This window comes from Ailuropoda melanoleuca, chromosome 9 (assembly GCF_002007445.2).
Source record: "Ailuropoda melanoleuca isolate Jingjing chromosome 9, ASM200744v2, whole genome shotgun sequence".
NCBI classification, from domain to species: domain Eukaryota; kingdom Metazoa; phylum Chordata; class Mammalia; order Carnivora; family Ursidae; genus Ailuropoda; species Ailuropoda melanoleuca.
The window spans coordinates 4,051,294-4,076,782 of NC_048226.1; the positions used below are offsets into that span (position 1 = coordinate 4,051,294).

General features: G+C 43.0%; 1 protein-coding gene, 1 long non-coding RNA gene and 1 other non-coding gene across 9 annotated transcripts in view; 1 reads left to right on the forward strand and 2 right to left on the reverse strand.

The window, feature by feature from the left end:
* FSD2 (fibronectin type III and SPRY domain containing 2) overlaps positions 1 to 3,938 on the forward strand; it is a 45,333-nt gene extending 41,395 nt beyond the window's left edge. For all 6 annotated transcript variants that reach the window (XM_034667816.1, XM_034667813.1, XM_034667812.1 and 3 more), the window contains one exon: positions 1,910 to 3,938. In XM_034667816.1, the coding sequence (XP_034523707.1) occupies positions 1,910 to 2,162 (253 nt within the window). In that variant the 3' untranslated portion in view covers positions 2,163 to 3,938. The remainder of the gene's footprint in view (positions 1 to 1,909) is intronic.
* A 228-nt stretch (positions 3,939 to 4,166) lies between these two features.
* Positions 4,167 to 9,090, reverse strand: LOC100482351. 2 transcript variants are annotated; one of them, XR_856571.2, is made up of 4 exons: positions 8,925 to 9,090; positions 7,914 to 8,003; positions 6,528 to 6,673; positions 4,167 to 4,488 (listed from the first exon to the last, which is right to left on the reverse strand). It is a non-coding gene; the product is annotated as an uncharacterized LOC100482351 (long non-coding RNA). The 2 variants fall into 2 exon arrangements; XR_856572.1 differs by having other exon boundaries at positions 7,914 to 8,079.
* Positions 5,332 to 5,458, reverse strand: LOC117803897. Its single transcript, XR_004628018.1, has one exon.
* Positions 9,091 to 25,489: the final 16,399 nt, after the last annotated feature.

The window sequence follows — 25,489 nt, forward strand, 5'->3', positions numbered from 1 at the left end:
CCTCACGGCATTTGGGTAATCCATCCAACATGGGTTTTCAGAGCTTGGAATCAAACCCAGGCAGCCCGGCTCCAAAGACAGCATTCTTAACCACTAAGTGTTGACTTTTCCTGTTCAACCTGTGTTATTAAATACACATACAGTTTGATGTGAAACCCCAATTCCGTCGTTGTAAGGGGGCAGAGGCTTAATAGTTATGGCTCATTCTGGTTTGCTTCTGCTGCTAATCACTCTGTCCTCGACACACGGGCTAGTCCTAAAAAGCTGGGAAAACCCCATGAGGCCCCCAGGCCAGTGGATATTGTGACTTAGAAAGCCACTGTTGCAACCTCCCTTCACCTCAAAAATTGTAAAACTTCACACCATTTTCCCAGCACCTCTTTGTAGGGCCTCTGACTGTCACTGGCTTGCTGAATCCTATCAATGTTTGATCCAGTGTTCTCTGCTCGTGAGCCTCCATCATGGTTAGACACTATCTGTCATGCCCACACATATGTGGGAACCGGCTTTCCCCCTGAAAGATATTTGGACTAGAATTGACTCTACTAAACCTCAGATCCAGTTTGAGGAATACAAGAAATACTAGGCACTGAGCCAAATGGTTTATTTGGATTCTCCTTGAAGTAAGACTAAAAGTCAGTGTCCTCTCCCAGAAAGGTAAGAACGAAGGGCAGAGAAAGACGGAGAATAAAGGAAGAGTAGGGGGTCTGCGGGAGGTCAGAAGACAGAAGAGCATGGGAACATGAGACAGCAGGAAGAAGGAAGCCAGAGGCCAAGCACCAGGGCTGGAGCAGTTCCTTGCGGTCCCACCTTGGAAAGATGTGTGAGCGAGAGACTGTTACAAGTGGAGGGTGAGGGTTGGGTATCGCAGCTGACTCGTTATTTCTTGCTTCAGTCTTGACTCTACTGTGGTGGAGGAACGTAGAGGAAAGGGAAGCTTCTGGTGGCTGCTTAGCTAAGAAAAGCAGCTGAGGGGAAGATGAGGCAGGCCGGGCCGGAGACGAGCTGGCTCGCTCTCACACGCGGAGACTATTCCAAGTGCTCCTCCCAGACACGTGGACCGGCGTGCTGGCACCAAGCTCTGCAAACGTCTGTGGGCAGCAGGGGTAGGAAGTCCCTGGGGCTGGTTTCGGTGCCAGCCGTTTTTCAAAGCACACAGGCTACAGAGCGTGGCGAGAGGGTGCCGGGCTACACCGCGGTGAACGGTGACAGGCCCCTGGGCGGCCCTGCTAAGGCTGAAGGTTTGACAATTGTGCCTGAGTGCTTGTGCACAGACTCTCCCAAAAGGCCCATTTTACTACATGAAACATCAGGAGGCTGACTGTTTAAAATGCCTTTATTACAGGGGCGCCTGGGTGGCACGGCGGTTAAGGTTAAGCGTCTGCCTTCAGCTCAGGGCGTGATCCCCGCGTTCTGGGATCAAGCCCCACATCAGGCTCTTCCGCTATGAGCCTGCTTCTTCCTCTCCCACTCCCCCTGCTTGTGTTCCCTCTCTCGCTGGCTGTCTCTATCTCTGTCGCATAAATAAATAAAATCTTTAAAAAAAATAAATAAAATAAATAAAATAAAATGCCTTTATTACAAAGGCTTTATACATCTTATCCTTAAAATCCAAAATTTTAAAACCTCTATTTTCTATACAAATTTTGATACAATAAGAGTTTATGATACTGTATGTAATTTTTTTAGGTTAAGAGATTGCTCAAAAACAAATGGAGTTTAAAAATGTAAGTCTCTTAGGCCAAATTTTAAAAAAGAGATATATAATTTTGGAAATGGCCTGTTTTGGTAGTTAATAAAAAAAATAACACCATCATAGGAGTATTTGAATAAAATGAACATGAATGTTCTGTAAATAACCCATTTACAGAATTTCTGAAGCTTTGTTATATCAACATTTAATTTTCAGGCATAGATATGAGTTCCTGCACAGTAAGAGGACTCCAGATATAAGAATAACAGTGTCCCCACGGAAGATTGGCATTCTCTTGGACTATGAAAATTCCAAACTGTCATTTTTCAACGTGGACATTTCTCAGCACCTCTACACGTTCAGCTGCCAGCTCCACGGATTCGTGCATCCCTGTTTTTCTTTGGAAAAGCCTGGGTGTCTGAAGATATGTAATGGCATTGCAATGCCAAAGCATGTCACTTTCTATTAGACCCTTCTGATACCCGGCTTCGTGTCTCTCTTCCATACCCACCCCTCTCGGCCACTCACCCCTCAGCCGGTCGGACCGGGCATTCGAGCACCACGCACCCAGCACAGTTCATGGCTCACGTTCTCCTCTGGCGGCCTGCTGTGCTGACGCTCGTTTCACCGGACCTGGAGTCTAGCCCTGTGCACTGCCGCCTGTGTGATGTTAGGTTAGACATTTCCAGGCCCGGCTGTCGCATGAGGGCTCGGCCAACATGAATTCAGACGTTATCAAGTGGTCAAACTGCACTGGTCTATTTGTTTATAGGCAAAGTATCTGACTCTCCAAGGCCTACAGAGCTTGGGATGAGGGGCAGGGGACAGGGAGGAGAGGATGTGTTGGTGGCCGCAGCACACCAGTGCCGCGTCGCCAGCAGCCGGGACAGACCTGAGATGGCGAGGTGCTGTCCACAAAGAGAAGCAGGGAAGCCACGTGCCTTCCCCTCTCCCGTTTTCCCAGCAGTTAATGGCACTGTGATGAGGGGTCTCCCACTGAGCACTCTGTGGCACCCTGTTCCTCTCCTTCACAGAACTTAGCCCACTCCAACTTTGGAATGACCCCTGCCTATGCCCAATTCCATGAAGGCTGGGACAGCAACTCTCTCGTTCATCATCCAGTCCCTAAGGGCTAACACATAACGAACAGGTACACACCACACACACAACAAATTTGTATCTTCCTCATCGAGCCACCACTCCTGGGCTCTCCCGGCTCTCCGGGGAGGGACGGTGGGGCTCTTTCAAAACTGCAGTGAAGGACGAGTGGCCAGGAGATGGAGACAACATGGAGGGGAGGCGGTATCAAGGCACAGAAGGGCCCCTGCAGCTCGATGGCAAGACTGGGGAAAGGGAACACTCCGTACTACTGCACACGTCGTGTCACCAAGCAGCATCCACGTAAATGTGGCACTTCCACTGCATCAGAGAGGGGGCGGGGGAATAAACCAGGAAAAACAGGCATCAGCGGCAACTGACCCTAGGAACAGTCCCATAGAGAGAACCAGATTTGCAATCAGAAGACCTGCGCTTGATGGCTACTCTGTAGCTGCTTTGCCCTCAACCCTAGACAAGTCCCACCATCTTCAAGAGCTCCTGTTTCCCTTTAAACAAAGAAAAAATAGGCTCGTCTCACGGGACTGGAAGATTTAACGATGAACACGAGTGCACACAGTACAGGGCATGCAGCAAATGCACGGCAGTTTCTGAAAAGGAGACACAGCCCACCAAGGCCCAAGCTCAGCACTGGTGGGCGAAGTGGTCTCCCCACCAGCAGCTCTGGGACCTCCTGCCCGGCTGCTCTCATGCCAGCCTGCCACCACAGCACGCGGCCCCGCTGGCTGCGTTCCCGGTCCTGCGGCCCAGGTCTCCGGTTGTCCTTTAAAGCTCTGCACACGGCACCTTCCAGCCTGCAAGTCAAGATGCAAGATGCAGAGTAATGACTCCATCTGTGAAGCAATTCTCAGAGACCGTTTATATTCTGTCCCGGGGATGCCTCTCTAAAGAGACATGCCCCTCATCTCCTCACTTAAGGTTCTGGGTGAACTGAAAGCTCCGTGACTCTAAAACCTTCGTGTTTTCCAGCACACTCTGAGCCTGACACAATGAACACTTCCTCTGTCTCCTAACTCCGCCTGTTGATATTAACAGCAGGTCCGATTCCTGAATTAACGACTCACCTTGACAGTCTTCCAGCTCCACACACACACACACACACACAAACACACGCATACACACAAAACACTGCCCTGCCCAGCTGGATCACTACCCTGAAATAAGGAAGGTACAGCCAATGTAAGCACAGAGATGGTTCAGGTTATAGACAAAATAGACACACGCGTGTATTCAACACTGTTCTTAGCTACTGAGATATCACAGGTAAGGCAAGTCTGAATTCAGGATTCTAACAGGCTTTACGGAATATTTCAAATGTAATACAAACATGGATAAAATGATAAAAACTCGACACCTATAAGGTTTGAGTGAAATTTTTATTTGACTAAGAAAAATCATGCAGAACTGGCAGTGAACATTGGGATTTAAAATCTACTTAATTAAAATAAGACAGATGACCAGCTAAAAGCATCACAATTATTCAGCATAAAGAACTTTTGTTTAAACATGTTTCTTCTACAAGAAGAAAAAACAAGTCTAGAACAGAACCAAACAAAACATTTTTTTTTCTGTGAAATATTCCAGTTCCCAAAATATCATGAATAATCTGCTGAAACTGAATTTCAACAAGGGGCAGGATTTATCTCAAGGCCATGTTCACCTGCAACCTGCTGATAAATCTGTTGAAAAAACAAAACAAAGAAAATGATTTTTAAAAAGACGATTGAGGCCACAATCCCTGACGCTGTACAGTTAAAACAGGTCAGTCTGTTCTTTTCCGAGCTTCACCTGTATCAGTTTATAAGCCTTGAGCGAGTTCTTAATATAAGCTTTGGCTTCCCTCAACAAAGGGGAGAGAGAATATGTAAAACAACCACAGAATCTTAGTGTAAACTAACCCAGGCTTAGCAATTCAGAATAGTCCGATTTGAAGGCACCCTGAGATGGGACTAGAAAGTTGGTGAGAGACTTGCGATATAAAATGACATTGGTTTCTGGTAAAATTAAATTGCCTTTTATTTGGAAACGTGTATGTTTAATAATTGACTTCCTGCTGGTTCAGACAATGATATGCGGTCACTTATACCCATCCAATAAAATATTTCAGAAGCGTGTGCTTGGTGGTGAGTACCACGCAGAGCGATTATATGGGCAATGAGGCCTTTTCCTCACTACTTCCCGTCCTCCAGTATTTGACGGAAGCAGCAGCTCACACGGCTCGGCTCACACACTGACAGCTGCCCGCAGCGCAAGTCACTCTGACATGACATTCTGTAACTGAGACTGTGCTGGTCTCCGTCCAAGGAGGCTCAGCTCCCAGAAAACTTGCTGGACCCTCTGCAGGTTGCACCACGGGAGGGGTCCTGTCCTCCACTTTCCTGAACAACTTCTCCAATTTCCAGCCACCTTCCAAACAGTTAGTACAGTAAGAGTCTCGTGGGCTCACTACCTTCTCCCACCCTTTCTAATCTCTTAATTTACTGTTCCTATTTTCCACAGAAAGACGACTCGAAGTGTGTAGTTGCTGTTGGTAGATAAGTAGGTCTTGAATTAATTTTGCAAACAAGACCTGTTCTATCTACCTTTTCCTTTAGGAGGCTAACAGCAGAGTCGGCTTGACTTCAAGGACTCTGTTTTCTTAGTCTCCAGAAGACCAAGTCCAGCTTTTAAAGCACCGTCCTCTAGCGTGTCAAGACACGAAAGGAATGGTAATTGGTCAGTTTTAGGTAATTGATTACTTTTGAAGTTTTCAGAGATTTTTCCTCACTGCACTCAATGGCTAAGGAATCTAAATGCAAGATGAGAGTCAGTGATTTGGGAAGAAGACTCCAGCCAGTCAGCACGTCTCCTAGAAGGAGTGTGACAATGAGCTGGGCAGTCATTATTTTAGAGTAGCTGTGGCACAGGTGCCACTTCCTGTCACACAGACCACGCCCTACTACTACTCTGCTTGTTTCCTGCAACCCCCAATCCCAGGAAAAAAAGTAAGCCCCATTCACGGACTGACTGCTTTCTCTTCATTCTCCCAGACTTTGACAGTATCAGGTTCTTCTGCTCTATTTCCACCTTACTCAAACCCTGGTGGAATTAAAACTATCATTGATTTGAATTGTGACAATTCAGTTACACAGCATGCAGCTCAAACAACACGCAGTCATGCATACAGAGCCGATAAAAATGCTTTTGTAGTATGACCTTGGATTCTAATTTTGCTGTCTCCCCCATGCTCACTCCTAGGCCTAGATGTGGGCTTAAGAGATGCCCTTAAATTCAAGACTGAAGACAGAACATAATCCATTCGACAGGAAAGCACTCAATCAACAAAACTGAGCTTTCCCAGCTATGCATTTTAACAAAGCAGGAACTTAGTTCTTGGAGATGGATTTCCTGAGTACATACACTGCTTCCCGGTAAGCCTGTCATCTTATTCTGCCACTCAGAAAGTTTCCTACCCTCTGACTTCTCTTATATCCAAAACACCCACCCAATGAAGGGGGAAACGGACAGGGAGGGAGAAGGAAAACAAGAGAAGCACTGTCCAAAAGGACAGACCTCTGAAGAAAGGTAGAAGATATGAACAAGCCACAGATCCCTAGGCACCTAGAATGACCTACCCTTTCTTGCCCACGTAATGCCTGTGAGCTCAAAGGTCACTTCCTGGAAGCAGTTCCCCCTAATTCCTCCCTCTCCCAGGCTGAGTTCAGTGCCACACACTCACCTCTTTTTTAGTGGCATACAGCAACTATTGACCTGTGTCTGCTCCGCTTGGCTGTATGTAAACCAAAGGCAGGAACTGTATCTCCTAATCTCTGAATGATCAGAACACGGAAGTAATGACAGTCTGCTTTCGAAGAGCTCGAATACCTGAAGAGAGGTAGAGACATCAAATTGTCTTACAAATTAAATCTCTTCATCAGAAAGCAAAGCACTTTCAAATTGCGTGGGGTGAAGAGAGGGAGAGAAAAAATAAGAGTGATTCTCAATCTTTCTTCTGTCCCTATACACCAGAAGGATCTACCACATAATCCCATTAGTAGCCTCGACTTCTGACCGGCGAGGAGTGGGAGGGGGCTCACAAGAATGACGTGTGAGGAAGACGTATGTCGTTTAGAATGCTTCCTTCCCATCCCTGCAAGAGATCTCTAACACCCACATTTAAGATTTATTGCAGTTTTGACTATTCTTAAGGGAGCCCAGAGTCCACAACATATATACTGAAACATCAATTCGGTTTGTATGTTTGGAGGCTGATGAGTGGAGTGAAGGCCCTGACAGAGCCTGATCTCATAGCACACCACACCACGACTCTCTGCTGGCCTTAGAATCTAAGACTTGCATGGACAAATGCCATGCTGTAAAGGTAATGACCCCCCCCCCAGGGACATATAAAGACCACAGGTAATAATACCTTCACAAATGTCAAGTGTCTTTTAAAAATTATTTTATGGGAGAGACTTCCTCACCCCCCAAAAATTGTAGCCAAATTTATATATCAGACATAGGGTGAAAAATCCTACATATATTGAGGCACCTCTCATTCTTGAAATCTTATCCTTTCCTAGAAAGTTTATGGAATTTTCAGGTTCTAGGTTTCATAATTTTAAATTGAAAAACTCTCGGGGTACCTGGGTGGCTCAGTCCATTAAGGGTCTGCCTTCCGCCTAGGTCATGATTTCCGGGTTGTGAGATGGAGCCTAGTGTCGGGCTCCCTGCTCAGTGAGGAGTCTACTTCTCCCTCTCCATCTGTGTTCTCTCGCTCTCTCCAAAAATAAATAAATAAAAATCTTTACATTGGAAAACTATGTTGCCAGCCCTCCAAAGAATCTCAAGCCAATCTCCCCCAAATAACCACACGTAACTGTCTACCAAGGATTTCTGTAAAGTAAAAGGCATTTTAAACACTGATTGCCTACTTCCGGTAATCATTATGAACTCAGTAGCGGGTACGTTTCTGTGCAGTTACTACAAGTCTCTAGTTACTACAAGTCTCTAGTTTAGCACGTGAGAGAAGGGAGATGCAGACTGTAACCTGCTGTGGTCACTGGTGGAGAAGGTAAGCAAGAGTTAAATAGCCAGGGGAGTAAGTGGAACAGAAACTACTTACAGCCTATCCATGTCCAAATCCACTCACGGGGTGGTCTTCTCTCCTTAGCCCTGACTCTCTAGAAGTTAGTCTGAACTGCTGTCTGAAGTGCTATACAAATCAACAGGAGGAAAGGAAAACAAACTGGAAAATGTGTTTCTTGTGCCTTGAATTATTTATACATGTCCTGGAAACAAAAGATTGTTACTGCATTTTAAAGGTAATACTTCTGCTCATGTCACCATCACTTGCAACAGCAGTCATCTCAAGTTTATTTGGAACATTTGCACAGAGGGTTGTGGTGTGGTTCTAGTGGGGGCCCCTGAGACCCTTTCAAAGGGTTAGTCAGGTGAAAACTACTTTCATAACAACACTGAGACATTTGCCCTTTTCACTCTTATTCCATGAACATACAAAGCAGAATTTAACCAGAAGCTACTTGTGAGACATTCAACACTCTGACAACAGTGTATGCTTGTATATTCTTGGGTTTAAAACAGTTCTCAGTTTTAACCTCTAACACCAAAAATACTTAGACAGATTTGGAATCCTCAATAATTTAATTATTAGAGGGTCCTGAGGCCGAAAAGTTTCAAAGCTTTTAATATAAACTGAACCAAGGGGCGATGACCCAATGGCTGTTCCTCCTCCGACACCAAATGACGTTCCCAGCGGATTTAGGAAGCTTAAAAATGACCGGCCGTGCGTTTGTTTTCAAATTAATGCAACAGGTGCTGCTGCCTCAGGCAGGAGTAGGAGTCATCGATTCAAACCGTCTGGTTCCGTACAGGCCCTCGCGTCACATCCTTTAAGCGACACAGGCCACCACTTACGTGAAATTCACCTACTGCATTATTTTTCCTTTAACCCTTACTCTGGCATTTCTCCCTTCCACATATTATTCCCACCACAGCTCCCTGAACGACCGAGCTTAGTTTTTTTAGACGAAGTCGAGAAAGCTAAGCTCGAGTTAGGAACGAGACCCAGCTCGCAGGTGATGCGGACCCCGCGACAGACACGCCGACCTCTCACCTCTACGCCGGTTCCCCGCCATATTCCCTGAACCCCGACACACCAGCCAGCCTGCCTACTAAGACGCTGTTGTCGCCCGCCCCGCCGGTGGCCAGAAAGCAGCCTCCCTACGCCACAGACGAACCCAGCCCTCCCACGTCCGATCGCGCCAACTCCTCCTCTCTCCTTCCGGTGGTAAAGAGCCCTTTCCGGTTTCCGGGAGTGGGGCGGAAGTCCCGCCCCACGCAACTGTGGATTTTAGCGGGACGCGCCGACCCGGCACGGATGCGCTTGCGGATGCCAGTCGGTGGCGGGGTAGGTGGATGGGGATAATTGCTGGACTGGAGGTCGCTGTCCTGGGTCCCCGGGGGAGAGTGGGGAGAGGGCTGAGCTGTTCAGCGGGGCCTGGGAGAGCGGCTTGGAGACTCGTGTCTCCTCAAGAACTCCTTCCTTCCTCCCTGAGCGTCCCTTCGGGGGATCGAAACCCTCCCCCGCCAGCCGCCCCGTATTTTACTTAGTTTCTGCCTTCCGTTTATTTGCGTAGCTGCATACCTTGCAGTCATAATGGTTACCACTTAGTGAGCATTGGCTGTCCGTCGTCTCAGAGCAGGAGCTCGTAAGCGTCTGGTAATTCCTGACTACTGCTGCTGGAATCCCACTCATGAAAGGGCCTGAGTACCTACAGAGGTTTTAGCTGGACTAGTGACATAGCGCTGTTGAGATTAGGAAGATAAATTACAAACTAAAATTGCCCTTGTTTTAGTTTCCTAGGGCTCTTGCAACGAAGTGTCACAGACTGAGTGGCTTAAAACAACGTGTTGATTCTCTTACAGTTCTGGAACCAAGAAGTCCGAAATGAAGATGTCAGCAGGATCATGCTTCCTTTGAAACTCGGTAAAAAGGCTTCCTTGCCTTTTCCTAGTTTCTGGTGATGTCAGCCATCCTGTGAGTTCTTTGGCTTGTAGCTGCATCACTCGGATCTCCTCACTGTTCCACTATGGTGTTTTCTCTGTGTATCTGTCTCTGTTTCTTTAAAAGGACAGAGTCCTCCTGGACAAAGGACCACACTACTCCAGTATAAGCTGATCTTAACTAATTAAATTTGCAATGACAGTTTCCAAATCAAGTCACATTCTAAGGTTCCGGGAAGGACATGAAATTGGGGGCGGGAGGGGTGTGACACTGGCTAACCTTGTAAAGCTGTCAAAGAGCTAAGAAGTTGGCAAGCTAAAAGCTGACAATTTGCTGTAGTACACAGGAATTCAAACATAGTTCAATTGGATCCAAGAAGTTTTCATGGACATTTGAGCTATTCCCTTCATAGGTGGATAGAATTTGGATGTGTCATCATAGCTCGTACCCAGCATTGTAGGCAAACAAATATCACAGACGAGAAAGCACAGGTTGAATTGTGAAGTAAATTTAAAGCAGGAAGGATCTTGAATACAAGCTGAAGAGTTTGGACCCTATTCTTTATGTAAAATGAGCAGTGGAAGTGTTTTGGCAGAGGAATTGTGCTTTGAAGATTAATGAGCAACTTGAGTCAAACCTACTTTGTGTTACCTAGTCCATTTTAAGAAGTCTTAAATCCTATTCTCTGAGCGTATCCTGTTATTTTTCATCCTGGTGTCTCTGCTCATGCTGTCCCTTATTCCTGGAATGCTGCCATCAAGGAGAGTTGTTCAACTCATTTTATAATGTTTGCATCCCCGTAATGCCAAAACCTTTCAAAGATAGCACAAGAAGAAAAAACTACCAAACTCCCATAAATACAAAGCCCTGAAATAAAATATTAGCAAATTCAGTTGTGTCCTCCCTCTGGAACAGAAAGGTTTTATCCCAGAAATGATTTAACATTAGAAAACCTGTTTCTATAAATCACTGTATTAGTAGTTCAAATCTGCATGAGGTTTAAATCTGTATGATCATCTCAATTGATAAAGTCTTTTTTGAAAATATTCAATACCTCCTTTGATTGAAAAGCAAACACTTAGCAAAATGGGAGTAGACAAATAGCAACTTGATAAAAGGCACTTTAAAGAAACTGGTAGTAAATTTCATACTTCATGATAAAACAGTGGAAACATTCCAGTAAACTCAGAAAGAAATGGAATATTTACCTTCACTACAAATACTCAACATGGTGCTAGCTTTTCTAGCTAAAACAATAAAACAGGAAAAGGACAAAAATGTTAGAAAAGGAAGAAGTGAAGATATTATTTTTAGATGATGTGATTTTATTTCTAGAAAATGGAAAAGAATGAAATTACATTATTAGAATTAAATGGTTCAGTAAGGTGGCTAAATAAATTACATACAGGCACTGAAGTTTTTCTTATACACCAGTTATAAAATAGGGGGAAAAGGAACCCAATATAAATACACTGCACAAAGAGACTTTTTATGAGAAATATGAAGAATTATGAAGACTTTAAAGACAAGTAAATGGAGATTTCATGCTCCAGTATGGGAAATTCAGTGTTTTCAATATATCAACTTATCATAAATTAATAAACAGTTTTGATACAGTGCCTACTAAAATACTGATAGGGTCTCCAAGTAATTCTCTTTGGTCGAAGTATATTCTTTTGATACGCTCTTGGTTGCCATTTACTGGTTTTTTATTTAGAATGTATCTCTTATTAGTTAGACTGATATATAGGAGAGCTTTTTTGGTACTGTATTAATCAGATGTTAGTATTTAAGATTATACTAGATCCCTTAAAATAGCTTTAGGGAGTATTTCATATTTTAGTAATGGTCTTAAATAATTTATGTGACTTCAGAATTATTTGCTCTTTTAAGGCCGAGGAGAAAAATCAATTGTGAGACTATTATATGATGCAGTATTATATGGCGGGTTTTAAATGATGTGTCCACACTCCTCTGTGATCATTTAAAAAGTCAATTCTTCTCTTTTGTGGGGGATCAACTATAATTTATATTTTGCTTGAAAGTCTTCCATTTTCAATAGGTTTTCCAAATTAGTTGTCCATTTTATTGTGTATTGAATTCTCTTGTGATTCTTAAAATCTATTCTACACATGAATTGTTTTACTTTCTCATTCCTAACCTTACATATTTTTGTTTTCTTTTTTCTTGAATCAGACTCACAGAGGATTTGTCTCTTTTGTTGAATGCTTCAAAGAACCAGCTTTGGAGTTTTTCTGGCCTTACTTACTGTTTTCTAATTTGGGTTTTGGTGGTAGCTCCTTTTCCTACTCTCTTTTGTTCTTCTCCAATTTCTTAATATTAATCTAAGCCTTTATTTTTTTTAAGGGCTTTTATTTTTTTTTATTTATTTATTTTTTAAAGATTTTATTTATTTATTTGATAGAGATAGAGACAGCCAGCGAGAGAGGGAACACAAGCAGGGGGAGTGGGAGAGGAAGAAGCAGGCTCATAGCAGAGGAGCCTGATGTGGGGCTCGATCCCATAACGCCGGGATCACGCCCTGAGCCGAAGGCAGACGCTTAACCGCTGTGCCACCCAGGCGCCCCAGGGCTTTTATTTTTAATCTTTCAGTTTTGATGAAGACATTTTAAGGAAGTAATTTGCCTCTGAATACAACTTGTATTTATGTTACATAGTTTTTGGTATAAAGAGTTCTCTTTTTCATTGCTTTTAACATATGTTGTAATTTTGTCATTTTTTTTTCTGTGATCCAAGAGTTAGGATCGGATATAATTTTTTTAAATACTTAACGTTTTCAATCATTTTCTTTCCTCAGTTTTACTGGGAGATAGATGTATTGACATACATCACTCTGGAAGTTCAAGTGCACTGCATGATGGCAGTCATGCTTGTATTTTCCAGTTTTATCGTGATCATCAGAGAATAAGATTCTGTATGTTTTAACTAAGCATTTCCTCTTTGGCAAGTCCATAAGGATTACACATTCTGTGGGTATTAAAATATGTATATTTTCTACTTGGAATTAAAAAGTTCAGTGCCTCTGTTCCATCAGGTCTACTGGTTTTAGAATTCACGTTCATTGATTTTAAAGTTCAATTCTCTGGGGCACCTGGGTGGCACAGCAGTTAAGCGTCTCCCTTCGGCTCAGGGCGTGATCCCGGCGTTACGGGATCGAGCCCCATATCAGGCTCCTCTGCTATGAGCCTGCTTCTTCCTCTCCCACTCCCCCTGCTTGTGTTCCCTCTCTCGCTGGCTGTCTCTGTCTCTGTCGAATAAATAAATAAAATCTTTAAAAAATAAAATAAAATAAAGTTCAATTCTCTGATATATTTCCTAGATCAGTCTATTTCTAGAAGAGGTGTGATTAAAATTTCCAACTTATTTTTAAACAAGTTTTTCTTGCATTTTTTTTTAAAAGATTTTATTTATTTATTTGACAGAGATAGAGACAGCCAGCGAGAGAGGGAACACAAGCAGGAGGAGTGGGAGAGGAAGAAGCAGGCTCACAGCGGAGGAGCCTGACGTGGGGTTCGATCCCATAACGCCGGGATCACGCCCTGAGCTGAAGGCAGACGCTTAACCGCTCTGCCACCCAGGCGCCCCTTTCTTGCATTTCTAAAAGGTTTCCTTTATGTATTTAACTGCTGTGTCAGTGGTTCACACAAGACTATGCCCTGTCTTCTTTGTAAGTTCCTCTTTATCCTGTTTAATGCTTTTAACTTATGTCTGACCTATATCCCCTTATCTGATGTTAATGTTACCATTCCTTATTTTGTTTATCTCTGTCTGGTTTCTCATAGCTCACCTCTTTATTTTAAATCTGTTATATTACTTTAAGTTTCATCTGTGAAAGAAAAAGTTATAGATATAACAAATGAGCAGTCTGGGTTTAGTTTTTCACCTGGAAAGTTTAGCAGTAACCAGGCAGAAGCCGGCTGTTGTGCTGAGGGGATCTGCAGCTGCATGGGGGCCTAGAGCTTGGACAGTTTTATGTTAAAAACAAAACAAAACAAAACAAAAACCCTGAATGTTATGTGATGTTAAACAGTAGTTCACAATACTGTGATATCACTATTCTCAATTATCATTAATTTTATTCTAAGGAATCACAAGCAGATTTGCATGGACTAGACTTTGCATTAGTAAAGATTATTTTCCTTTTATAAGTATTTCAAGGGTCCTGGAAAGGTTCTGAGGTGACTAAAACCCAGACCCACTATCTCCTTGCTTTCCCTTTTTTTCCTGCCGGCAATCAGCCTGCCTCCTCACATCCTGCCTCTAGGCTGCCCACCTGGTTCTGAGTTATCAGAAGGTCCTGCTAGGGCTCTTGCGGCGGAGGGGAAAAAGGTGTTCTTTTTACTCAAAGCCAGGAGGGGAGAGGGTGAACACAGGAAGGCTTGAGAACAGGAAGCAAAACATCTCCATTCATGATAGTCCCTGGGTCCTCCCAACAATAGCCAGTTCAAGATGGGATTTTGGGACCAAAAGCACACGGGCCCTGTTCACAGCTTCCCTCAATTTCCCACTGAAGGGGCTCCAGGTTAGGACCAACGCTGCTTACCTTGCTTCCCCTGCTTTTCTTGTTCCACTTCCCTGCCTCCTTCCCTAATCAAACGGTCAGACTTGAGTTCCTGTGATACAGCTCCCTCTCTTCCGCTGTAACGATGGACTCGTGGAGTTGTGAAGGCAGCCTTGGCATCAAGGCCAGAAGCCTTGGTAGCAGAGCAGGGTCAGAGTGACCTCTACCCTGTTACTGTGTGAGCTTTGTGAAAAATGTTCCCATAATCTCCTTCCTACCTGTAAATTTTATTCAGTGTTTGGACTCTGATTTCTCTCAATGCTAAGTTGAATCCCAGAGCGAGAGTGACACCTGGCTGATTAAAGCTGTTTGCAAGCCAGGAAGAAAGCCTTCAGCAAACTCAACTAATGCTAGCGCTCTGATCTTAAGACTTAAACTCCAGGACCATGAAAAGCCAACAGTTTGTTGGTATTTTGTTATAGTAGCCTGAGCTGATTAAAACATACAGTTTTGGGGCACCTGGGTGGCTCAGTTAAGTGTCTGCCTTCGGCTCACATCATGATCCCACGGTCCTGGGATGGAGCCCTGTGTTGGGCTCCTTGCTCAGCAGGGAGCCTGCTTCTCCCTTTCCCTCTGCCTTCCACTCCCCCTACTTGTGCTCTCTGTCAAATAAATAAATAAAATCTTAAAAAAAAAAAACCCAGAAGTTTATTGAAAACAACAACATAACCATTTTGTTATCATTGAGCATGGGGCCTGGAGTCCTAGATGAGAAATAAAAGAGAAGCAGTGATGATAGACTATGAGATGGGTTTGGGATGCAGGGAGAGAAGTACAGAATACATAGTGACTGACATCCATCCTTCCCTTGTATCTATCTGTTTACCGTTTAGACTGTTTATCATGGAAAAACAGTAGCAGTGAACCGGTAAGTGTTTTCCCAAGCAACAAGACTTTGATTCACCTGAATTTGAGGGCTAATTTTGTGGAAGATTATAGAATGAAGTTTCTGTGTGAGGCTTTGAGTCATTCTGACTATAAAATGCAGACTACGATGCAGACCGTGTTCTGCAGCTTTCCTTCTATATGGCATTTGGTATGTAGGGTTCTGGTTGTGGATGAGAACCCCGGAATCTGTATCTACTAAGAAAAAGTTGAGTTCTAAATGACTCGGTTTTTTTTCTAGTGGAGTTCTGAATAAGTCTTTTGTCTTCATTATAATCATTACAATACAAGTTTTTCTTCCCCAAAATCCCACTGATTCTTAGAGTTTAACTTTTGTGTAAAAAGTGCTTTTTTTGTCCTCGTTTTCGTTACTAGATCGGTATTAGGATATTGTGAAAGGAAAGTATTTCAGTCCACAACTTCATTAAATTAATACGAACTGTTTTAAGGTTTATTCTATATATGAACAATTTTGTACACTTGTTTATTCACTTAATATTATTTCAGTGACTCATTTCAGTATTGCTGTTTGTTTAAAATATCCATATAGTATTCCTTAGAACCACATTATCTCTGAAAAGGTATTGGTAATACGCAGTATGTATGGCCAGTGGATGCCAGTCTGACCACTCAGACCAGGGCCCAAAAGAGAATATGATTTGTCCACCAAAGTGTAAGGTCCAGACTTCATTTTTAGGGTAATAAGCTCAAGGTTTACAATCTTTAGAGAAGATTTTTGAGAAATTGATTGTAATTAAACAATTTGGCAAGAGAGGCATGAAAATTTTAGAATATAAATGAATGTAAATAGAAGGGAGAGGAGATTTGGAATTGGCATTTGGTATGTAGGGTGTTTTTTTTCCCCCCCCCTTAATTCTTTTTTTTTTTATTAATTTTATTTTATTATATTATGTTAATCACCATACAGTACATCCCCTGATTCTGATGTAAAGTTTGATGCTTCATTAGTTGCGTATAACACCCAGTGCACCATGCAATACGTGCCCTCCTTACTACCCATCACCAGTCTATCCCATTCCCCCACCCCCTCCCCTCTGAAGTCTTCAGTTTGTTTCTCATAGTCCATAGTCTCTCATGTTTCATTCCCCCTTCTGATTACCCCCCTTTTCTTTATCCCTTTCTTCCCCTACCGATCATCCTAGTTCTTATGTTCCATAGATGAGAGAAATCATATGATAATTGTCTTTCTCTGCTTGACTTATTTCACTTAGCATTATCTCCTCCAGTGCCGTCCATGTTGCAGCAAATGTTGAGAATTCGTTCTTTCTGATAGCTGAGTAATATTCCATTGTATATATGGACCACAGCTTCTTAATCCAGTCATCTGTTGAAGGGCATCTCGGCTCCTTCCATGATTTGGCTATTGTGGACAATGCAGCTATGAACATTGGGGTGCATATGGCCCTTCTCTTTACTACGTCTGTATCTTTGGGGTAAACACCCAGTAGTGCAATGGCTGGGTCATAGGGTAGTTCAATTTTTAACTTTTTAAGGGACCTCCACACTGTTTTCCAGAGTGGCTGTACCAACTTGCATTCCCACCAACAATGTAGGAGGGATCCCCTTTCTCCACATCCTCTCCAACAATTGTTGTTTCTTGCCTTGTCTATCTTTGCCATTCTAACTGGCGTAAGGTGGTATCTCAGTGTGGTTTTGATTTGAATTTCCCTGATGGCTAATGATTTTGAACATTTTTTCATGTGTCTGTTAGCCATTTGTATGTCTTCATTGGAAAAGTGTCTGTTCATATCTTCTGCCCATTTTATGATTTGTTTATTTGTTTCTCGTGTATTGAGTTTGAGAAGTTCTTTGTAGATCTTGGATACCAGTCCTTTATCTGTGGTGTCCTTTGCAAATATATTCTCCCATTCCGTGGGCTGTCTCTTAGTTTTTTTGACTGTTTCCTTGGCTGTGCAGAAGCTCTTTATCCTGATAAAGTCCCATAAGTTCATTTTATCTTTTATTTCTCTTGCCTTTGGAGATGTGTCGTGAAAAAGGTTGCTCTGGCCGATGTCATAGAAGTTGTTGCCTATGTTCTCCTCTAGAATTTTGATGGATTCCTGTCTCACATTGAGGTCTTTCATCCATTTGGAGTTTATTTTTGTGTATGGTGTGAGAGAGTGGTCAAGTTTCATTCTTTTGCATGTAGCTGTCCAATTTTCCCAGCACCATTTATTGAAGAGACTGTCTTTTTTCCACCGGATGTTTTTTCCTGCTTTATCAAAGATTAGTTGCCCAAAGAGCCGAGGGTCCATTTCTGGGTTCTCTATTCTGTTCCATTGGTCGATGTGTCTGTTTTTGTGCCAGTACCATGCTGTCTTTGTGATCACAGCTTTGTAGTACAGCTCGAAATCCGGCATTGTGATGCCCCCAGCTTTGTTTTTCCTTTTCAACAGTTCCTTGGAGATTCGGGGCCTTTTCTGGTTCCATACAAATTTAAGGACTATTTGTTCCAGTTCTTTGAAAAATGTCCTCGGTATTTTGATCGGGATAGCATTGAAAGTGTAGATTGCTCTGGGTAGTATGGACATTTTAACTATGTTAATTCTTCCAATCCATGAGCATGGAATATTTTTCCATCTTTTTATGTCTTCCTCAATATCTTTCAAAAGTGATCTATAGTTTCTAGCATATAGGTCCTTTACGTCTCTGGTTAAGTTAATTCCAAGGTAACGCATGGTTTTTGGTGTTATTGTAAATGGGATGGATTCCCTAATTTCTCTTTCTTCAGTCTCGTTATTCGTGTATAGAAATGCAACTGATTTCTGGGCATTGATTTTGTATCCTGCCACCTTACTGAATTGTTCTATAACTTCTAATAGTTTGGGAGTGGATTCCTTTGGGTTTTCCATATAGAGTATCATGTCATCTGCAAAGAGAGACAGTTTGACTTCTTCTTTGCCGATTTGGATACCTTTGATCCCTTTTTGTCTTCTGATTGCTGTTGCAAGGACTTCTAGTACTATGTTGAATAATAGTGGCGAGAGTGGGCATCCTTGTCGTGTTCCTGATCTTAAGGGAAAGGCTTCCAGCTTTTCCCCATTGAGAATAATGCTTGCAGTAGGCTTTTCATAGATGGCTTTTATGAGATTGAGAAATGTACCCTCTATTCCTACACTCTGAAGGGTTTTAATCAGGAAAGGATGCTGTATTTTGTCAAATGCTTTTTCTGCATCAATTGAGAGGATCATATGGTTCTTGAGTCTTTTCTTGTTGATATGATGTATCACATTGATTGATTTGCGAGTGTTGAACCATGCTTGCATCCCAGGTATGAATCCCACTTGGTCATGATGGATAATCCTTTTAATGTACTGTTGGATTCTATTAGCAAGGATCTTGTTGAGGATTTTGGCATCCATATTCATTAGAGAAATCGGTCTGTAATTCTCCTTTTTGAGGGGGTCTTTGCCTGGTTTGGGGATCAAGGTAATATTAGCCTCATAGAATGAGTTTGGTAGCTTTCCTTCTGTTTCTATTTTTTGAAATAGCTTTAGGAGAATAGGTATTATTTCTTCTTTGAATGTTTGGTAGAATTCCCCAGGAAAACCGTCTGGGCCTGGAGTTTTATTATTTGGAAGGTTGTTTATCACTGACTCAATTTCTTCATAGTTAATTGGCCTATTTAAGAAATCTATTTCTTCCTGTTTCAGTCTTGGTAGTTTATAGGTTTCCAGGAAGGCCTCCATCTCTTCCAGATTGTTTAGTTTTTTGGCATATAGCTGTTGATAAAAGTTTCTAATAATCCTTGCAATTTCAATGGTGCTGGTCGTGACCTCTCCCTTTTCAGTCATAATTTTAATAATCTCAGTCCTTTCTCTTTGTTTTTGGACAAGTTTTGCCAGTGGTCTATCAATTTTATGGATTCTCTCAAAGAACCAGCTTCTAGTCCTGTTGATCTGCTCTACTGTGGTTCTGGTCTCTAATTCATTGATTTCTGCTCTAATCTTGGTCAACTCCTTCCTTGTCAGTGGGTTAGGCCTGTCCCTCTGTTGCTGTTCCAGTTTCTTGAGGTGAGAATATAGAAACTGCATTTTAGATTTTTCTATTCTTTTGAGTGAGGCTTGGATGGCTATGTATTTCCCCCTTAGGACTGCCTTTGCAGTATCCCATAGGTTTTGGACCGTTGTGTATTCATTCTCGTTGGTCTCCATAAATTGTTTAATTTGTTTTTTGATTTCCTGGTTTATCGAGTCATTCTTGAGCAGGATGGTTCTTAGCCTCCAAGTGTTTGAGTTTCTTCCAGGTTTTTCCTTGTGGTTGAGTTCCAATTTCAGAGCGTTGTGGTCTGAGAATATGCAGGGGATAATTTCAATCTTTTGGTATTGGCTGAGACCTGTTTTGTGTCCCAGAGCATGATCTATTCTTGAGAATGTTCCATGGGCATTTGAATAGAATGAGTATTCTTTGGTTCTGGGGTGTAGTGTTCTATATATATCTATGAGGTCCAACTCGTCGAGTATGGCATTCAAAGCCTTTGATTCTTTGCTTAGTTTTTGCCAGGGTGTTCTGTCTATTTCTGATAGTGGGGTGTTGAGGTCCCCTACTATTACTGTGTTCTTATCTATATGTCTCTTTATTTTGGTTAAGAGTTGGCTTGTGTATCTTGCTGCTCCCCTGTTGGGGGCATATATATTAATAATTGTCATATCCACTTGTTGAATACTTCCTTTAAGAATAATATAGTGCCCTTCTGTATCTCTCTCTATGGCCTCTAGTTTAAAATCCAGTCTATCTGATATGAGAATTGCTACTCCAGCTTTCTTTTGAGGTCCATTTGCGTGGAAGATGGTACTCCATCCCCTTACTCTAAGTCTGAATGCATCTTTGGGTTCAAAATGAGTCTCTTGTAGACAGCAAATGGATGGGTCATGTCTTTTTATCCAATCTGCAACCCTGTGGCGTTTTATGGGAGAGTTTAAGCCATTTAGATTGATAGAGATTATTGACAGATATGATTTTAATGATGCCATTTCTCTTTAAAGTCTTTGTATCGGTTGTGACTTGCTGCTCTGTATCACTCTTGGGGCCTTTTTACCTTTATAGAGCCCCCCTTAATATCTCCTGTAGGGCTGGTTTCGTGGTTACGAAATTGGTTAATGATTGGCGATTTTGGAACGTCTTTATTTCTCCATCAATTCTGAATGACAGCTTTGCTGGATAAAGGATCCTTGGCTGCATGTTTTTCTCTGAAAGAGCTTTAAAAATGCCCCCCCAAGCCTTTCTCTCATTCCAGGTCTCTGTAGACAGGTCTGACGTAATCCTGATACCTTTGCCTTGGTACGTGAGAAATTTCTTTGCCCTGGCCGCTTTCAATACTGTATCCTTGGATCTAATATTTGCGAATTGCACTATGACATGCCGTGGCGTAGGTTTGTCCTGGTTGAGCTTGGATGGGGTCCTCTCTGCCTCTTGGACACGAATGCTTGTTTCCCTTGCTAGATTAGGGAAGTTTTCAGCTACAATTTGTTCAAATATCTCTTCTAGACCTCTGTTTTTCTCCACCCCTTCAGGGATGCCGATGATTCTGACATTGGATCGTTTCATAGAGTCAGTAATCTCCCGTAATCTACATTCGTGGGCGTGGATTTTTTTAAGACCAGCTTCTATTTTCGTTTTTTCTTCTACTAACCCATCCTCCAATTCGCTAACGCGTTCCTCTGCCTCGGTGACCCTGGCCGTCAGAGCCTCTAGTTTTGACTGTATTTGGCCCACTGAGTTTTTAATTTCTGTCAGATTCGCTCTCATTTCTGCCCTTAGGGATTCTATATTCTCAGCAACGCTTTCTCTGATGCTTTTTTCAAGTTTACTCATCATCTTGACCATTGTTGCTCTGAATTCCATTTCTGATAATTGGGATACATCCATATGTATTAATTCTGTGGCCGAGGCCAATTCTGTGGCAGAGGCCACAGACTCATTATCTTTTCTTTGCTGGGGGGGACTTCTCCTTCTCGTCATTCTGATGAAGAGAGATTGCAGGGTTGTCCAGAGCCCAAGTGTTGACTGGGACCCAGGCCGTGCGCCCTTGTTTTATAGAGATCTTAGGGATGTGGGCTTCTTCCTTAAAGAGTTTATTTATTTATTTGAGAGAGAGAGAGACAGTCAGCAAGAAAGGGAACCCAAGCAGAGGAGTGGGAGAGGAAGAAGCAGGTTCCCGGTGGAGAAGCCCGATGAAGGACTCCTTACGGAGCGTTGTGATCACACCCTAATCCGAAGACAGGTGCTTGGTGACTGCGCCACTCAGGCGCTCCGGGTTGTGGGCTTCTTGATTTTTCAGCCTGCCTTCTGGGGGAGGGGCCTGCCTGCAGGTACTCAGAAAACCCTGTTTGGGTAGAGTCTCTGTGTCCCTTGCGAGGGGGGATGGGGATGGGCACCCTGTGAGCCGGTATTTCCGGGCTTTTGTTCTCTGGCGGCTTTCCCTGGCGGTTTGCTATGCCTCTTCTGAGAGAGCAGCAGCGGCTGAAATTCAGCCTCTGTCTCAGAACAGAGGGATCGCGGATCGTTCTCCACTGATGTTCTGGCCACTTTAACTCTGTTTCTGTTGGTGCTGCTCAACCCTGCAGCATCCCGGGCTGTGCGCCCCACACCCGGCGTCCCAGCCCTCACTTCCAGGGCCGGCACGTCTCTGTCCTTTGTGTTTCCAACCCCGCCCGCCGCCAGCCGCCCCGCGCGGGCTCCCGGAGCTCCCCGTCTCAGTCTGGTGTCTCACGGGTGCTGTCCGCGAGTCCGCCTGCTCCCCCGTGCAGGTGGCCCGCCAACCGCCAGCCGTCCCGCGTGCGCTCCCGGAGCTCCCTTCTCAGCCTGCTGTCTCAAGTGTGCGGGTCCGCGGTCTGTCCGCTCCCCCTTGTAGGTGGCTACCGCTTCCCGGCGCCCTGACACGGCGGCTCCCTCCCCCTTCTGTTTAGCTTCCGATATCTGTGCGCGGTTTCACGGCTCCCCGCTTCGTACCTCGATACTCAGCGCTGGAGATGTTCATTTGTAGAGATCCAGATGTATCTTCCTGCGTCTCAGGCTGATTCCGTGGATATTCCTGCTGGTCTGGTACCTATCCAGTTCAACTCAGGGGACCGGCTGAAAAAGGGGTCCCCTACTCCTCCGCCATCTTAACCCATCCCCCTTCCTGGTATGTAGGGGTTTTTGATTAAAGTCTGATTAAAGTCATTTTCTTCTGGAAGGAAAACCTACCTGGAACTTTGAGTAACTGGATGATCATTTACTTATAACGCGGAGGGAGGTGGATGATTTTAAACGTAGGCCATAGGGGCGCCTGGGTGGCGCAGTCGTTAAGCGTCTGCCTTCACGCTCAGGGCGTGATCCCTGCGTTCTGGGATCGAGCCCCACGTCAGGCTCCTCCGCTGGGAGCCTGCTTCTTCCTCTCCCACTCCCCCTGCTTGTGTTCCCTCTCTCTCTGGCTGTCTGTCAAATGAATAAATAAAATCTTAAAAAAAAAAAAAAGTAGGCCATAAAACTGCAACATACAAACACTTGTTATGAAGACTGTTGATGAGAGACCTGCTCCCCGAGATGTTCACCAGGATTCTTAACTACCTCCTGGACGGATCGTTTATCCCACAGTGGTCATGAGCTGGGAACTTACTAGCAGATAAACGGAGTAAAGAAAACAATAGCCTGTAATTCTTACAAGTGAGGACTTAGCAGGCATGGAGTCTTTCTTCCCATGAGTATCTCCCAAGAGGCCGCAGGCTGAGAACAGAAAACGGAAGGACAAGACGGAGGACAGCTGTGCGGGTTCTTGCTTCATGCGTGGGTTAGCTGCAGCCATTTCTAAACGAAAACTAAACTGGAAACAAAAGCTGGAGAACTGTTTCTGCTTCGGGAGGGCTCCCACTTCCAGTGTAGGAAGACCTTTCTCACTTGGGCATTTGGAAGGGTCCTCCTTCCTGCCCTCTGCCTGTGTACCCTAAAGTGAAGTCTCCCACTTAATATGCCCTCTATGTGTGCTTAGTTCACATTGTCCCTCCCATTCCATAAAAAGTCCTGCTGAGATTTCAAACTCCCAGCCGCAGAGAAAACTCCGCCAGCCACCCAGAGGCCAGCTCCTTTGTTTTTATGTAAATTATCTTAAATGTTCAGCCAAGATTTACTACTTGTGAAGAAAACCAACAGCAGGCAAGAAAAAGACCTTGCACAGAAACAGCTGGCCTGAGAGGGTAAATGAAAACTTTAGTGTCTATGGAAAGATTTGAAGACCTGCATCATAAATCAAGAATAGCCTAGTATGGAAAAGGAATGAGAGAATGAGAAAGTTCTTAGAAATTAAAATGGTTGTCAAAATAAAAATTTAATAGTATTGGAATAAATAACACATTTTCCCTAAAAAGATCATTAGAATAAAGATACAGTGTTAGTTTAGAAAAATCTAAATACCTGAAAGAATTTAAGAAGGAAAAAATAGGGAAAAAATGGAGGAAAAAGAAATTATAGAAGAATGATAGTTCGGGTAACTCAGAGGTACAGATCTTGTTACTGAAAAAATACTAAGCGTAGTGAATTTTAAACAGTGTCTGTGTCTCACATGAACACTACAAACCCTTGAAGGATTTTCGAATACTAAAGATAATAGCCTAAACGGTTCCAGAGAAGGAGAACTGAAGTTACCTAAGAAGGAACGAGAATTAGATTGGCATCTATCTTGTCCTCAGCAAAAACCTATGTTAGAAGATACTGAAGCAGACCTTCAAGGGTCTGAGTAGAAAGGTTCTCGAATACAGAATTCTGTACCCAAACAATTAAATAGAAAATGGAAATAGATATTTCCGTTATGGAACAATTTACTTGTACTTCACCTCTACATTTTTATGAAATTTCTTAGTATTCTTTGGAGAGAATAAAACATCTAGTAAGGATTACAGCGTAGGAGTGCAATGAGAAAAAACAATTCTAGGATGTTAGCTATGCATGAAAAACATTAGACATCCTGCATTAGAAGAGGATGCCAAAGGATCAGAAGAATTCCTTGAAAGAAAAAGGAGATTCCTTTTAAACAGGATAATTAAGAGGCTGGATGATCCTCACCAAAAGAGGGTATGGTATGCACTTCGTTTTGTCAAATAAAAGCAGTTATTAGAAACGCCAGGGAAAGTGAAGTTTTATAAGAACACGGTAATCCAAATACAAAAACTAAAATGTAGCATGATCGTAAGCAACTACCAGAGCGTAAAAGGATTTGATTTGACCTTGACCCTTGAAGTGGCACAAGTCTGGTGATAGGATTACATTTCTTACTCTTTGGATGTACTCGTATTCCTTGGTCCTGCAGTGAATGATATTTATAGAAATATAATTTCGTAAGTGCTATGTATATACTCCTTTTGAAATTTTAGAACCTATGTGCAAAATACAGAAAACAATGACTAAACTGTGTAAAGTTCAAAGTAATGTAACCAATTAGGATAAAAGAGGTGCACAAAAGTTGGGAGATAATTGCTCATATAAAAGTCAATAGATTTATCTACTAGTGTATCAAACTAAAGCATTGATAGGAGAAATAAAAGCAATGTAAAATATTTACAGAGGGAGGGGGGACTTCAGTGGACTCATTCAATTGAAGACACGCAGGTGAGAGTCCAGGGAAACCAAGGCAGCTAGAGTTTACAGGACAGTGTACCATCGAGGAGAGAGCTGAATAGGTCAATATAGAAATTGGGTTCACAGGGACTGTTCACCAGAGTACTGATCAGCTCCTGTGTGAGGAAACTTGATGCCAGAAAAAGAACCACCTGAAAGGATTTTACACCAAAAGTCATGCCTGTTCCCACCACCAAGACTGGAAAACACATAATTCATCAGGCGTTGGGGAGAGTACTAAAAAAGTCATGCTTCATTACCGGGGAATAATTTTCCCTAGCCTAAATACAGTTCTAGTCCCACCAAACAAATGTTAAAAATAAGACCAGAAAGGACCAGTTTCCAAATAATTACATCTTAGAACTACATCAAAGCTCCAAAAATTTTGTTGGAATACGAAAATATCCAGCAATTTACGATGTAAAATTCACAATGTAAAATTCACAATGTCTAGCATCTAATCAATGAGTACCAGGCATGCAAAAAAGAAAAAAATGTAATCCAAATGGGGTAAATAATCATTGAAACCAACCCAGAACAAAGATGTTAGAATTAGCAGAGAAGGATATTAAAAGCTATTAGAAATGTATGCCAT